This window comes from Callithrix jacchus, chromosome 11 (genome assembly GCF_049354715.1).
Source record: "Callithrix jacchus isolate 240 chromosome 11, calJac240_pri, whole genome shotgun sequence".
Classification (NCBI taxonomy): domain Eukaryota; kingdom Metazoa; phylum Chordata; class Mammalia; order Primates; family Cebidae; genus Callithrix; species Callithrix jacchus.
In genome coordinates this window covers 73,948,320-73,965,375 of record NC_133512.1, presented here as the reverse complement: position 1 = coordinate 73,965,375, position 17,056 = coordinate 73,948,320, and the positions used below count along the sequence as shown (strand labels likewise).

At 35.8% G+C, this 17,056-nt stretch overlaps 1 protein-coding gene across 7 annotated transcripts in view; it reads left to right on the top strand.

The window, feature by feature from the left end:
• The window catches only part of RELN (reelin), a 559,409-nt gene that overhangs the window by 340,851 nt on the left and 201,502 nt on the right, over positions 1-17,056 (top strand). For all 7 annotated transcript variants that reach the window (XM_002751683.6, XM_002751684.6, XM_078343077.1 and 4 more), the window contains one exon: positions 771-916. In XM_002751683.6, the coding sequence (XP_002751729.4) occupies positions 771-916 (146 nt within the window). The remainder of the gene's footprint in view (positions 1-770; positions 917-17,056) is intronic.

Here is a 17,056-nt window from a genome sequence, read left to right as displayed (position 1 = left end):
ATGAAAACTTATAATAATTTTTTAAAGTAAATAACATTTATTGTCTCTAAAGTTTGATCTTGTCTTTATGCTCTTCAAGCTGAAAAAAATATATATATCATTAGAAAAACTATCACAAGAAATACATTTTCTTTATTTTTTTCTGTGTTCTTTTGGGGATTAACAAAGTTCGTTGTTTCCCAGTTTCTCTCTTGGGACAGCATGCATTCTTAGGTCTGGTCAGAAACTTTTACTCAGAAGCTGGCTGAGAATATATGATTACATCTGAGTTTACTTTGACCTTTTCTGCATGGCATGTTTAGATTAGCTGGCTGTTCTACTCAGATTCCATTTACCAGATAAATTGTGAGAGACTTGAATAGCAAGTAAGAAATATATGGAATATTGAAAAGGTCAGTGCTATTTAGCCCATAACCACAGAATTTTAAATACATGACAAGTCATTATCAGATTTAATTCCCACAACAAGGACAGTGGTAAAGATGGGAAATTATTCCAATTAAAATATTCTTATTTTATATTGAAGACAGAGATGGCAAAGCTCAAATGCCCTCTTGACTCCTTTTTTGTGATAACTTAATAAGTTAGAAAGAAATTGTAATTGAATTAAACAAGGCAAAAAAAGAGGTAACAAGCTCTTTTGATTTGAGAGTCCATTATAAAGGAACTAATATAATGACTTTTCTAAAAACTCTAATTATACATGAGTAAGACAGATACAGTTACAAAACCAATTCAACAGCCACCCCATGCTCTCTTTTCATCTACAGCATAGCTGTCAGTCAGATGGGAACTCCATTTATTTCCATGGAAATGAAGGCAGTGAGTTCAATTTTGCCACCACCCGGGATGTAGATCTTTCCACAGAAGATATTCAAGAGCAATGGTCAGAAGAATTTGAGAGCCAGCCTACAGGGTAAGTAATTGCTATATCCCATGCTGTGTATATAGCACTTACATTTATTCTACTGGACATGTTTTAAATGCATATTGTTAAATGGCAAAAGCATACTTAGATCAATACTGATGATTCTTACTGTAGACAAGCCAAAGAGGTACACTTACCCTAAAGATTCTAAGTCTATAATTAGTTTTTGCATATTAAAAGTTTGTAATTCCAAATACTTTTAACTTCACTTGACTCACTTATATCTCATTTTAATTTATTCAGCTTCTACTGGGAGAAAGGTATTTTTTCAATGTTTATAGAATACAAAATCTTTCCACTACTGTTATACTGAGATTTTCATTTGTCTTCCTGGAGTCTGAGATTTATAGATGCTGCTACCTGATTTTCATTGGAATGTGGTTTTGATCTATAAAAATTGTTTAGGGGGCAAAATTTTTATTTGAGAGATGTATAAAGGAGGAATTTGTGACTGAGATTGAAATAAAGAAGACTTGAAGCAGTGAGCATCGTTTGATGGTGGTGTTTTCTTGCTTTTCTGAGCCGTGTGCTGCCTTCTGGGTCCTAAGTCTCTAAAATATATCCTACTAATTGGGCAGCACTTTCAGAAGTCCAAGTTGAAAAAAACATTAATAGGTTTAGAGACTCAAAACCCATAAGGTGGTATGAATTGGAGGTAAATTTGTGTTTTCTAACACTATGATAAGGATGAATGAAATTAACATAAAATATAATTTCATAATGAATATGAAATAGTAGTAATTTAACCGTTGACTGTGAGAAACTTTTCCAGAATACATTTGAGGTATAATCGTGTCACTCTGATCTCAACAAATTAAATCGAAATGGATTAAACTTCGAAGTCCCTGAGTGGCAAGATGGCTAGTATTGCTCTTTTGGGCTCCCTGTCCTGTGCATTGCCCAAGAACCTCATTCAGACCCAATAAGACACATCCGTTCCCTCTCCCAGAAGGGCCCCTCTTTTTTAGCTTCTTGTATCCTCAAAGCTTGTCTGCGAAAGAACACAAAAATTCTGACCCTCAGCTTGAGCCATACCACTGCTGTGACCCTTTGCTGCCACAATGGAGCCTTTCACTGTCAAATGCTGAATTTCTACTGCAGCTGACCCAGCCCTGCTCCTCCTTGCCTCAGGGAAGTGGCTTAGGTCCAGCCTATGGCACAGGCCAGGCTAAGCCTCTGCAGAAGACTGAGCCTCGGAACATGACTCCACCCCTCAGGACCTGTTGACCTGTGCAGGCTCAGCACCAAGGCTCAGTCCTTTAGCCTGCAAGGACTTCCCCTTCTGACATTCCTAACACCCTGAAGCTCCATGTGCAGCGCAGCTCCTGTGTCTCCTTGAAACATCAGAAACCACTGTTTCTCTTTTTAGCCTCTAGGATCTCCCCAAGGTCAGGCTGGGGAGACCCTTGAGAAAAAAAATAGAAACAGTGGTCTCTGGTTCCTTTTTAGCCTTCTAGCCCTTAGAAAAGACAGAGTCCACTCCCCTCCCAGATCAAAGAGCTTTGGTGGAGTCCAGAACTTTGACAACATACAGAAGGCTTTCTACCTATCTTCTGGAGATAAAAGATCACCAGCATATCAGTTCTTTCTGACTGCTGATTTTTAAAAAAAAAGACCAGTTCAACTCCCTTTCCTAATTATGGAGCTTGATGAGGGGATCCAAATGTTGAGGCACAAGAGACTCATTTACTGCCATGCTTTCATCCCTTCACGCTAATTCCATTCATATATCAGAGATAAATCACCCTCTTCAGGGAGTCCCAGAGCCCCTGGGGACTCAGATGATTTCCCAGTGTTACCAGCACCCATCCCATTAAAGCAGAGCTAAAGAGACGCATTTCCTCTCCAGGAGTACCATTCTGATACACACATAAATACCAATCTGTCTCTCCCCTCTCCCTTTCCTCCTCTCCTCCACCTCTCTCTCCCTCTCTGTGTGCGTCTGCATCTTCCAAGGAAACTACATGTTTTAAATGTAACTTGCTCTTATTGTTTGGGGGGAAAATAAAATGTCTTTTTACCTATGGCCTTCATACCAGCTGCTTTCTCTCCCAGAATGCCTCCCATCTTCTTAGCCTATTGTACATCAGAGCCTGTCTATAAAATGACACAAGAAATGCCTTAGTGAAAGAATGAATAGTCCATTCAGCTCTCTATGAGTAACACTTGTGGACACTTGGTACAAAAACTTGGAAAACCCCTTCATGAAGTAAGCTTAGAAAGGAATTGACTTGATATTAGAAAAAAACAAGAATAGTTTAGAAGATTAGTGTACTAGTCCAGAAAGAAACATAGCTGGCAAAAATATATATATATTCCAATTAATAGATGAGACATCCTGATTTCTTAGAGCACAAATAATCTAAGAGAATTTTTGGCTACAACTAAATCAGTCATCCCCCCAAACAAACAAACAACAAACAAACGAAAAAGAACTAAAAGTATTTATGCCTGAAAAAGGACTGAAGTCCATATGGACACAGAGGAACATCCGAGGACAGTCCATTACCCACATGACTCAGGTGGTTTTAATTATGCTCGTTGGCCATTTCTCAGAACTGAAGATAGACCAGGGTTTTGGTCCCAGTTAAGAAGCTGGTACTTCCAGGCCATGGCATTGTCAGCAGGTTTCTGTTCCAATAGGATGTAATAACGTGCTGGACAAAAGCACCTGGGCCACTCTGATTGCTCTGCAATTAATTCATCTAAATTCTAAACGTGGTGTAACTCTTCTAGCAACCACACCTTTGGTTTATTTGTGGCTTTTGCCCCAGGAAGTCAGGCCATAGCACCAGAATTACTTCACTCCTGCTGTCATCTGGTGGCCCAGCTATGAAGTTGGCATTATGTTATAAAGGTATAAAAGGATAAGGAGAAGACCTACTATTTTCTGTGTTTTGAGTGATGATAAAAATGATAATTTAATTTACAGTGTTTTGTGTGCTTGTATGTGTTGGGAGTGGGGAAGTCCACACTCCCACCTGGTCCCAAATGTTGCTTTCTTGGTCCAGGAAAGAATGCTGGTATAATAAATTTTAGTCACAGATGCAATTTTTTAAAAAAGGTTACAAAATCAAATTAAGGTGAAGCATTTTTACTTGGGGTAAGAGCTGACAAAGAAAAACATTAAGAATTTGGTAGTGAAATTCTTAGTGTGTTCTGTTTTCTCTCTCGAATACTTGTCTCATTCTTCTTTTATCCACCACCACCCACACAAACAACTTATCATCGTAAGCTCATCTGCTAAAACAGACAGAAAACAGAGATGGCAAATTCTCACTCTTTCAAGGGTAGCCAGTTGAATTGACTGAATTCTGCTCTGAGTTCACTTTTTAAGAAAGAAAAAAATTATTAATGTGGACATTATACTTTCATCTCTTTAACAGTATTTTTATTCCATAAGTATTATGAGAGAGAAAAAAGAGTATGCGGTCCTCGGTAATAATATTTCCAGAAGACTTAATATGAATGGCAAGGAAGAAAAGAGAGCCAGTAAGCCATTATGGCTTTTTTGGGAAACCACTTTCCAATCATCCATATTTTCCCACCATTTGGATTAAAGTATTTTATCTCAGATCACAAGGATGCAAGAGCTGTCTGCCTTTCACATTACTAAGTTGTCCCAGATCTGATGTTGACAGATTTATTTTTTTTTAAGTGGGATTTTAAAGTTGTTTTTTCTTGTTTCTTCTAAAGAAGACACATCTGTTACTTCAGCAAGGGAGAAACTTTAATAGATAAGTGACAATTTATGCGAACCTTTCTGAACTTTGGCTTAACCTTCCAAACACATCATTTAATTAGCACCTACCACATCTCAATTAGCTGAGGATGTCTTTAAATGGGAGGGGCTTTATAGAGCATTGCTATAATATGGAATTTGTATATTTGCCTTTCATCCCAAATGTAAACATTCGAACACCTTTTTTAAAAAAATCTGTTTTCCTGCTATTACCACAATATTCGTGCTAAAGAGAAATTCCACAAATATAATGAATATTAAAACCTAGAGTCAAGGCAGCATGCTCCAGTCTTCCCCACCTGCCCCAAATCCTTGGAAATGACAGAAAATGAGCAAATGAATCTATAATGACACTAAAGAACAAGGAAGTGACCCATAGTTGGGCCAGAGAAAGAGAGGAGGGATCTGTGATGGAAGGAGGGAGACAACAGCCCAGAACACATGTTGAATGAGACACTTACAAAAGGCATCTCAGTATTGCTCCAGGTCATGGATGCTACACACAGGAATCAGGGTGGGGCTACAAGGACTGCTAAGCAGGTGAACCCCTCACTACACTTACTTTTTTTTTTTTCTTTGTTTTCTTTTTGAGACAGATTCTCACTCTCTTGCCAAGGCTAGAGTGAAGTGGTGTGATCTCAGTTCACTGCAACCTCTGCCTCCTGGGTTTAAGTGATTATCATGTCTCAGCCTCCCTAGTAGCTGGGATTACAGGCACGCTCCACCACGCCCAGCTAATTTTTTGTACATTTGGTAGAGATGGGATTTCACTATGTTGGCCAGGCTGATCTCAAACTCCTGATCTCAAGTGATCTGCCTGCCTTGGCCTACTAACAGGCTGGGATAACACTCATGAGCCACCATGCCTGGCCCTCACTATACCCACTTCTAAGCAGAGACTTCTACCCCAGGAACAAGCAGTGAATGTGGACATGTAGAATGGAAAAGCAGGACATTGTGCCCCCATAGGAATCCTCACCCAAGGGCACATCTGCCCTGGTCAGTGGGCATTTTTCCACTGAAACTAAGAAAGAATAGCAGATATGAATTTGAGCAAATAATCTAAATCACCAAATCTAAGAAAAACCACCTCCAAGTTAAAAAAAAAAAAAGCGTTAAACTAAAGGACTAGGAACCATGTAAGTAAAAGGAAGTAATAAAATAAACCAAAGGAGATTGTATAAGAAGCATAATTAATAACCTCAGAAGGATAAGAGCATATACTGCATTTGTGAAACTTGAACAAATTTTATGAAGAAGAAACAATTAGAGATGTGAGAAATAAAAATATGTGATTGTTGAAACAAGTTTAACGGATTTTTTTTTCCCTGAATATCAGTATAGGCAGAGCTAAAGAACTAAATTCGTGAGCTGGAAATTTGAGTCTTGAAATGTTACTTCATTACTGAAAAAGAGATGTTAAGTATGGAGAGAAAGTGGCAATTCCAACATTATAAATAATAGGAATTAAAGAAGCCAGAAGGAATACATGGAATGAAATATTCAAATAAATAATTTTAAAAAGTTCCCAAGATTGAAAAGAGAAGAAGGAGGAGGAAGTAGAGGAGGAGGCCGAGGAGGAGGAGGGGCAGGCGAGAGGAGGAGGAGAAAGGTGTAGTGGCTATAAGTGAAAATGTTTTGCAAGATGAATGGTAAAGTACCCAGTCATAGGTAATCAGGGAGAAATTTTAGAACACCAGTAAAAGAAAATTCTAAAGCTTCTAGGTAAGATTTATTTTACTTTCCTTGGTAGCATTAAGCATTTTTTTAAGAAAGCAGTTGTCTTAAAGTTCTGAAAATTGTTTGAGTTGTAAAATTCTTTCTCCAGCCAAATATCAATTATTAGGGAAAAATAAAAACTCTTATAGACACACAGGATTCAGAAAGTTTACCACATTCTCTGAAAGAATTGCTGCAAGATATATTCCTGGAGATATTCAAGAAAGAGTAGCAAATAAGTAAAAGAGTAAAACTTGTAGTTCAGTCTAAAGAAGAATGGATTATTTGAAAACTTTTATAAAAACTTGGAATTAAAATTCAGAAGAGTGTAACATGAAAAGTATAGAAGGTGGCTGACAGGAAGAGAAGCAGAATAAGGAAATAAAATCCTGCCAAAGTTCTTAACCTGTTTAGAGTGAAGATATAGATCTTGGTTAACTCTTGATACTAATAGAAAACTTTAAATAAAAGCCAGACAGAGGTTATTATAACTTCTAAAGCATTAGGTTAATATTAGAACAAAGAAGACATAATTCATCAAGTGTCAGAAAAGTAGAAAAAAGGAAACAATAAAATACAGAGTGAATAGAAAATAGAAAACAATTTTTGTCAGAAGCCAATTCAAATATATCAGTAATGTGATAAAATAGTTAGTTATATTCACTTATTAAATGAGATTCTCACAGTAAGTTTTGAAAAATGAGCTGTATATTTACCCTTATCAGAGACTTAAACTAAAATAACAAAAGAAATTAAAAGTCAAAGAGGAACTAATATACCAGGCAAATGTAGTAGAAGCAGCAAGGAGGCATATTAAAATAAGATAGAATTCAGATTTCAGCATTAAAAGGACCAAAAAGAGATTTTTTTTTTTTTTAATTTTTTATTGGATTTTAGGTTTTGGGGTACATGAGCAGAGCATGCAAGACAGTTGCGTAGGTACACACATGGCAGTGTGCTTTGCTTTCCTTCTCCCCTTCACCCACATTTGGCATTTCTCCCCAGGCTATCCCTCCCCACCTCCCCCTCCCACTGGCCCTCCCCTTTTCTTTTTTGAGACAGAGTTTTGCTCTGTCGCCAGGCTGGAGTGCAATGGCACAATCTCGGCTTGCTGCAACCTCCGCCTCCTAGGTTCAAGTTATTTTCCTGCCTCAGCCTCCCGCAAAAGGGATGTTTCGTGCATCAGTACATGTGGAGCACTTTGCACAACGCATGGTGCATAATAAACAAGTTAAAAGTTATTATTCAAAACATAACTATTATCAGTAATATGGTATGGCCAAAGTGGTGCTCAAAAGAAAATTAAATTATGCTAATACTAATTAATTAATGAGATATAAAAGGTTAAACACAAAGTTAAGCAGCCAGTGAAACCTAAATCATTCCCTAAATAAACAAGAAATATGTCATTGGGGAAAAAAGCAATATTAATTAAAATGATAATTGGATATGTTCAAAAACCATGCAAGTGCTAAAATGGGTCAGAGAAAACTTGTTGCAAGTTTTTAAAAGACATGTATTACTTCCTCCTTTTCTTTTGACCTAGGTGCTAATATTACTTTCTTTTTAAGCTAATTGTTTTTATAGTTTAAAAATAAAAACAGTATTTTTCAAATGACAGGTATGTCGGTTCCCTACGCTAAAGTCGTTCTGGCGCTCCTTCATAGAAGTCCTGAGCCCTTTAATTTACAGCATATTTCCAGGCCATCTTTTCTCTTGGCACTGCTCTGCTTGAGTTGTTTAATAGGCCCCCATCTCCAAAGTAGCTATTTATGTGAGCATCCAGAATGCAGCAACTGGCTCCCTACCCTTGTTCCCAAGAGAGAAAACCAATGAATCAAACATATAACCAGGAAAAAAACAATTTGCCTACAGAGCAACAAAAACAATCTCTATTGTAGTAGCCCCTTTGATGTAAGTTGTTACTTTTATTAAACAAAGGCTGAAAATTCTTTAGACCTCTACAGAACAGGTTAAGCATCTTCTTATTTCCCACAAATTTTACCCCCAAATCAGTGAATTGTTACCTCTGACTTAGAATACTTTTCTCAAAATTTTAGTTTAAACACCATTCATCTGGATAGGATGAATTGTTACCTCTGATTTAGAATACTTTCACAAAATGTCATAAGGCTATTGAGGGATTTTATGTAAGCTTACAATTCAGGGTAAATGAATTGAAGGTAGTTTGGCAGTCTGAGTTAACATATTAAGTGGGTTTCATTTTTACAGTCATGTTCACTTTTATTAAAGCAAAACTCACACAACCATTTAAATAACATAAATAATAAATTTAGGAGTCCAGATAGATTGTAGCCAAAATCTTTAACAGGGGTGAAGACCTACAGGTAAATAAAGTGCAGTTTATCTTTTGCTAAGTATATCCTGATTAAAGATTGTTTGAGCAATGATGCTTTGCATACTGTACTGCAACTTTGCCTAAGGTGTTTTATTAATTCTAGCATGAAAAAAAGTAAAAACACTCATTATAATTTAGAAATTCATTTGAATTCCCACTTTGACTTATTTTAAAACAAAAATACCACTGTATTTTAGAGAAGGAGAAAAAGAAACCAACGTTTATTGAGACTCTGTAATGTCCCAGGCAATACATCATTTTCTCTAAACAATCTCCAGTCTAGATTATATTACTGTCTTATTAATGAGAAAGCTGGGTGCTTTCTAACCATTCTGAAGCACAATATTCTTTATTAGTGTTATTCCAACCAGAGTGTAAATAAACACGATGCATGTCATAAAAACCTAAAACAAAATTAAATTCGAGAGGAACCAATCGAAGAGAAGAATCTTTGAAATGTAATGCATTCAGGGAAGCCTTCAAATTGAGCTCATCCTTTTACCTTCACCTAAGCTGTTAATGCTAGAGGGAAAATCTATAAATGCAATGAAGGTAGAGAGGCTTCAGTCAAAGTATACATCTTGCTAGACTTCAGAGGACTTGTACTGGAGATAAACCTCATGAATATAAATGAATGTGGAAGGTCTTTACCTGTGGCACATCCCTTATTAAATAGCAGAGCATCCATCCCAAATATAGACCTTATAAATGTAATGAACTTTTTTAACCTCAGAGAATTTATATGAGATTTTTTTTAAACCTTATGAATTTGGTCAATATAGGATCTTATAGCCAGGCTTTATTCGTGATCTTAGTTCATACTTAAAGTTGCCAACTTTAAGTGTTTTAATATGTCCTGGATAATATAATTTAAAAATTCATAGAAAATATGAAATGTTCTATTATTTTTAGTGCCTTTTATGCTAATATTAGTAGAGAAAAGATCTGGTTAAGATATTAGATCTCTAATTCCTGTATTTATATTCTTAATATTTTCATCAGCCTATAATGAGATAATTTAAATTTTCACTCTGAATTATAATTCATATAAACTGAATGCCTGACTTTTTCCTGGAAATTATTTGCTTATTGCAAAGAAAATGTGTAAAGTAAAAGTCCAAAGTTTCCCCTCCATGGTAATTCCCATTCTTCACTGTTAAACCATTGGCATATATTTGTTCAGAAATTTTTCTATAATGATACCAAAAAAACCCACAAAACACTAGAATCACATTTTGCATATAATACTTCAATTTGATTTTTCAAAACTTAATATATTATGAAAATCTCTTCTAGTCTGTAAATATGGATCTTCATTATTTCACAAAGGCCAGTTAATCCAACTGAACCCCTGTTGATAGACAAAGAATATTTGAGTAAACATTATTGTGTGCTTGTTAAAATATTCCTGAAAGGTAAGTTCCTAAAAGAAAAAGGAAAATTAGATAGTCAGATGTGTATGCATACATACACATACATATGTATACATATAATTTCAGTTTTGATAGTTATTGCCAAGCTATGCTACTGATAATGCATATCATTTTTAAAAGTATAGAAGCAGCAGCTGATTACAATATAATTAATCCTAGTTACAAAGCACTCCAAAACACCTGATAGAGAAGACCATCAACTTTCCAGCTAAGACACTTCTTTAAATTATTTTTGGCTTACAAAAATATTACTCTTTTAATGACAGAAAAAACAGAAAGACTTATTTTTAAAATATAAATTAAATATTATTGTGACCTTGCTATCTCTAAGGAACAAGGTGGCCTAAAGGCATTTTATTGACTACAAAACTTTTTTTCTGTCCTCCAACTTCACCTCACTCTATTTGTAATAAATAATAGATACCACTGTATTTATAATAAATAAGGTAAGAGCTTTTTAATTTTAAAATTAATTATAAAAGAATAAATATAAATTGCTGCACTGTAGAGGGTTCTCTCCCTCAAGCAGACATTCCTTCAAATGCACTTCACACAGAACTGCATTTCCTTAGGGAAAGCATAACTTAAACCACAGAGAAGTAACATACCTTTGGAGGGAAATTGCCATGCCATCAGAGATACTGACAAAACTATAGAGCCCCTCTAATAACCACTACTGGTCTCAAAGATTTGGTTATATTATAATTTTACTTCATGTAATTATTATATTAAGGAGAGAGTTGGGGAGTATATAATTTTTGTAACTGGAAATGACCACAGCTTTGTGACTTTGTAAACTGGGATTTTGAAGTCTGGGGAGTAGAGACTCTAACTGAAGTCCCCCAGTAGTTGACAGAGCTCTGGGATCTCCTTAAGGGTACTTTGCCTCCAACCATGTTTGAGCCAGTGTTTATACAAATTCATGAAAGAATGAGCTTGTGCTATAACAGGCTCCTCCTGAATTTTTTTTTTTTTTTTTTTTTTTTTTTTCCGAGACGGAGTTTCGCTCTTGTTACCCAGGCTGGAGTGCAATGGCGCAATCTCGGCTCACTGCAACCTCCGCCTCCTGGGTTCAGGCAATTCTCATGCCTCAGCCTCCTGAGTAGCTGGGATTACAGGCACGCGCCACCATGCCCAGCTAATTTTTTGTATTTTTAGTAGAGACGGGGTTTCACTATGTTGACCAAGATGGTCTCCATCTCTTGACCTCGTGATCCACCTGCCTTCCTCCTGAATTTTTAAGAAATGCAAAGTAAGATATTCAAAGCAACAGGACTTTTACAAAACATAAATCTGTAAAACTTCAGTAAAGCAGATTTCTCTCTGCTTTTTTCTCTTCAAAGTAGACTAAACTTCCCATTTCACTTGATTATAAATATCTGGATTTCTAAAGGAAGTAACTTTACTTTTATTATCTTGCATCAGTGAGAATGGGAGAAATAAAGACTAATTAAGAGGAAAAATTGGATATGTCAGACTTAAATAAAGATTGAAAGTTATTATACAATCTGAATTATATTTCACACAACTTGGTGGTAGAAGTTGTGATAATAACTCAATTAGATTAATCTAGAAAAGTTTTTCATGTACAACAAATAAAAGAAAAAGACTACTAATCTCATTTCTCACTTAAATAGAAGGTTCTTTCGGTCCATGAAAATTCTGTCTTTTTCAATTTAATTTTTCACTATGAAAATACTCTAAAGCAGATAGATGTCAAAAAGGAGTCATCATCTGCATCATTTATAACCTTAACTTACTTTGTGGATCAGTAGACTGAGAGGTTTAATTGAGATAAATGGAGCAAGCAAAAGACCAATGAACCAGTGTGAAATTTTCAGAGGCTCCTGGTTAATTTATGAATGATGCAGTACTATTAAGAGCTATCTCAAAGGTTATTATTCCATGTGCTCCTTGAATGATTGATGTAACCTGTTAAAAAAATTTTTAAAAAGCATTCTCTAAGATTTTTGTCCCAAATATATTATAAACAGGGATGGTTCAAATAATCATCTTGACATACATAGTATCCTTTTAACAACTGTAACTCTGAAAATAACAACAAATTGAGAAATAAAACGTCTAAACTTTAGAGCTGAACAGGTGATTGGCCTTAGGCAAGCCATTTACCTCTGTGTGTCCCAGTTTCTTCCAAATGTAGACATGTTCATTGTGTGAATAACAAAAGGCCAAATTAGACATGACCACAAATAAGTACTAAAGATAAATTGGTTTTAAAATGTCAAATATTTCAATTTTTTTAAAATATTAAACAGAAGATCAAAATATTAAACTTCTTTAATAAATCATACAAATTATAAAGCTATACATATATGATTATATGTAATACATTTTATTTTATTTGAGACAGAGTCTTGCTCTGTCACCCAGGCTGGAGTGCAGTGGTGCAATCTCAGCTCACTGCATCCTTCACCCCTCGGGTTCAAGCAGTCCTCATGCCTCACTTTCCTGAGTCACTAGGATTATAAGTGTGTGCAACCACACCAGGCTAATTTTGTATTTTTAGTAGAGATGGGGTTTTGCCATGTTGGCCAGGCTGGTCTTGAACTCCTGGCCTCAAGTGATCCACACATATTGGCCTCCCAAAGTTCTGGGATTACAGACATGAGCCACCACTCTCAGCCTGTAATACATTTTAAAATAATTCATATATATTCTTTGATATCTGTTGCTAAATGTGTGATATTTAGATATATGCTATTTGTTTGGTGTTTCTAAAAGTGTTTCCTTGGATAGTCTTTGCTTTGAAAATAGAATTAAGTAATTCTAAAGTATACATGATAAACTTTGTGCAAGGAATAAATATATCATGTTTTCAAAAACTAGAATGATTAAACATTTTACCAAAAATAGCTGTAATTCAGGTTGTACATAATGATTTCCAACAAAGTTTGGCTTCTTAATGAAATTTCATAGAACTACTGTCCATCTACTGAGAAGTGAGTCTGTAACTTAAATACATTGCTTAGAGACACTTTATTATGGCCAATAAACATTACATTTATTTTCCTGAAAGAAAACATATCTTCATACCTTAGGATAACTATTAATATTCAGTAACTAACAATTGTTTTTATTTATAAACTTGCTTTTTATCTAATAAAGTCACCAATGATACAAAATATGTAATTTGAATGTTTAGAGACAAGAAAAAAAGTTAATAACCAGCCTACATATAAGAATTGATTATTTAACATGTTAAAATAAATTGAACCTACTCTAAAAGAGAAGTTTGCTGATTTGAAAGATGACATCGTCCTTTAATTTGTTATGTTAACACCACTGACGACATAATTAAATGAGAGCCTAAAATGAACTAATTAGCTCACCTCTTTAAGTTCCCCATCATTGCTAATAGTAATCAGCCAGCTGAAAATTTGAAGCAGTGACAACAAGGCTGTTTGAGCTCATGCAATTCCTTTTCCTCTACAAACCCATAGACATATTGGATTAAGTATGATAATTGTCTTCAATATGTAGCCCTAGGATAGGGGGGAAAATGAGCAGATACCTAAAACAAAGGAATACTTAAATCCTGAATAATAAGCCTTTAGCTGAAACAGGCAGTTCAGGATGGACTGGACATATGTAATGTAAATCTGAGTTTAAAATAGTCACACAGGATCTTTGGCAGATGACAGAACTGATATTCTTGTATACCCTGAAGAGCTCATTCTCCATAAAGAAGTAATTAGGTAACAACCTCTCTCACGGATTCAAGAATGAAAAAAAAAAATCTTTCAGAAGAATGGAAGCTCCAAGCAAATGTGAAATGGTGGAAAAATTCTTAACTGATAAATTAATGTAAAAAGAAATTCAGGACCAGGAAACCTCCAAGATGCTCACAAACACAAATGTAAGACCCCTTTGTAAATGTATTTCTACTACACAAAATGTGTGAAATTGACTCTGGAAATAAGTCCACTGAAGATGAGCTCACAACAAGATTTATGATCTATGTGATTTTATGATTCACCAAAAAGGACAGTCATCAAATATGACAAACAGAAGAATAAGTGCATTCCAGTTGAGATAACAGAGAGATATGAGAGAAATATGATTAAATGATTTTAAAGATTTTTTAAAAATTGAAGACATTTTGAAAGAGGAGGATACTATGAGAAAAGAACAAGTAGATATTAAAAAGAATCAAAGAAGTGGGGCACAGTGGCTCACACCTGTAATCCCAGCACTTTGAGAGCCCAAGGTGGGCAGATTGCTAGAGCCCAGGAGTTTGAGACCAGCCTGGGCAACATGACAAAAACACCATCTCTAAAAAGAAAAATACAGAAATTAGCTGGGCACGGTGATGCCTCCATGTACACTCAGCTACTCTGAGGAGAGCCTGAGGTGGGAGAATCACTTGAGGCTGAGAGGTTGAGGCAACCATGAGCCATGATTGCACTGCTGCACTCCAGCCTGAACAACAGAGCAAGACCACTTCTGAAGAGTAAATGAATAAATAAAAATTAAAAATAGAAAAATTCAAAGAAAACCTTTTTAAATGAAAAATGCAGTCATAGAAATCAAATATTAACTATAAAGGTAAAAAAAGAACCAAAGAGAGAATTATTATATTAGAGATAGATTTGAGAAAAAATACATGATGCAATATAAAAAGAAATAAAGATTGAGAGAGTGAGAGAAATGGAGAATAGAATATGAAATTTCAATACACATCCCATAGAATTTTCAGAAAGAATATAGAATGGAGGATAGTTACTATTTCAAAAGATAGTGACTTACATTTTTTGAGACCCAATTAAAGATTTGAATCCCCAAACTGACAAGATACACCAAGTTTCCATGGAAAAAATAAACTTATGCCTACATACACTGCAGGAAACTTTTAGAATACCAAGACAAAACTAAAGCAACCAGAGAGAAAAGACAGACTATTTACAAAGGAGCAAAAATTCAGTAGATGACTTCTTATCAGTAATGAAAGAGACATTAGATTTTCGTCAAGATCCAAGTCGGGTTTTTAGTAGAACTCAACAAGGTGATTCTAACATTCATCAGGAAGAATTAAGAAGGACAAGAGTAGACTGTGAAGAAGTGACAGATGTGGTTGAGGGACAGAGGGAGCTCAGCTACCAAGAGCTATTTTATATATACATGTTAACATATATATGTATACACTCATACCATATATATGATATTTAAATTGGTTTGGGCACAGAGATAGACATATAGAATAATGGAGGAAAAAAGAGACAAGTTAATCCTAGAAACAGGCCCACATTTATAGGAGATAGTGATGTGACAGAAGTGGCATTACCAGTCACTAGGGCAGATGGTTAACAGTTCTGGAATAAATGGCTATCTACACAGAGAAAACCATATTGGGTCACAGCCTCATTCCTTACCCCAAATCAATTTCAGGTTCATTAAAACCACCTAATATGAAATGCGATGCTTTAAAGCTTTTAGAAGAAAATACAGATTAATATCTCTATGATTTCAGAATAAGGAAGAATTGGACAAAAAAGGCACAAACCATAGAGAAAAGATAGATAAATTCTACTACATTAAAATTAAAACTTGTCTGTACATCCAAAGACACATAAACAAAGTGCAATACATATAGCCAAGAAAAGATTACTACCTGGAACATATAAAGAATTCAAATCATAAGAAAGTGAGAGAAAGAAAAAGATCCTAATAGAAAATAGACATAAATAGGCAACTCAGATAAGAGTAACCCCAGCTGGCCAATAAACATAAAAACGTATTTACCCTCACTAGTAATCATGTAAATGCAAATGTGAGATAAAATTTTATACTCCTCTAATAGGCCAAATTTTAAAAGCTTGGCAAAACGAAGTGATGGCAAACTTATGGGGAAACAGGAAGCTTGTACTGTCATGATGGGAACATAGATTTTTCCAACCATTTTGAAGAGTAATAATGAAGTACCACATTTGCCCAGCAACTCCACTTTTTTTTTTTTTGAGACGGAGTTTCACCCAGGCTGGAGTGCAATGGCACAATCTCGGCTCACCGCAACCTCCACCTCCTGGGTTCAGGCAATTCTCCTGCCTCAGCCTCCTGAGTAGCTGGGATTACAGGCATGCACCACCATGCCCAGCTGATTTTTTTGTATTTTTAGTATAGACGGGGTTTCACCATGTTGACCAAGATGGTCTTGATCTCTTGACCTTGTGATCCACCCGCCTCGGCCTCCCAAAGTGCTGGGATTACAGGCGTGAGCCACCATGCCCGGCCTCCACTTCTAGATACATACCCTACCAGCCTTTCTCAACAGAGATTCCTTTGTGATAACCGCAGAACACAGAAAATGATCTGGCTGCATTCTCAATTATCCTAAAGCAGGTGCACCTGCAATTCTAGATGCAAAAAAGTAAAAGCAATTCACTAATACATTGGGTGCCTTGGGGCAGTAGGACCCATTTCTCTCACAGTCTCCAGTTCAGAAAGGCTGGTAGGGAAACTCCCACATGCATATGTAAACACACAAGGACCTTTTATATAGCATTGTTGATAATAACAACAAAGATAGAAATGACCTAAATGTCAAAAGTTTATGGTCATTCCCCCAAACACCAGTTGCTGACTTCTGTTGTAGCCAAATGTATTGCAAGGTTTCTGTTCAAGTACTTTCAGAGTCGTCTTCAATGTGGTGTGCTGCAAATACCTGTTTCTCTAACCGTGGAGCTGTCTTTGACCTTCTACTTTGTTTTCACTTCTCACGACACAACCAGGACTTGGGTGGCAACAGATGAGTCAGCCTTGAAAAGGTGAGGGAAGAGGAATCAGACTTGATTTGATAGCAAGATTTGAGAAAGACTATGGGTAAGGGAAGGGATAAATGGGGGCAGAGATGCCAGGCC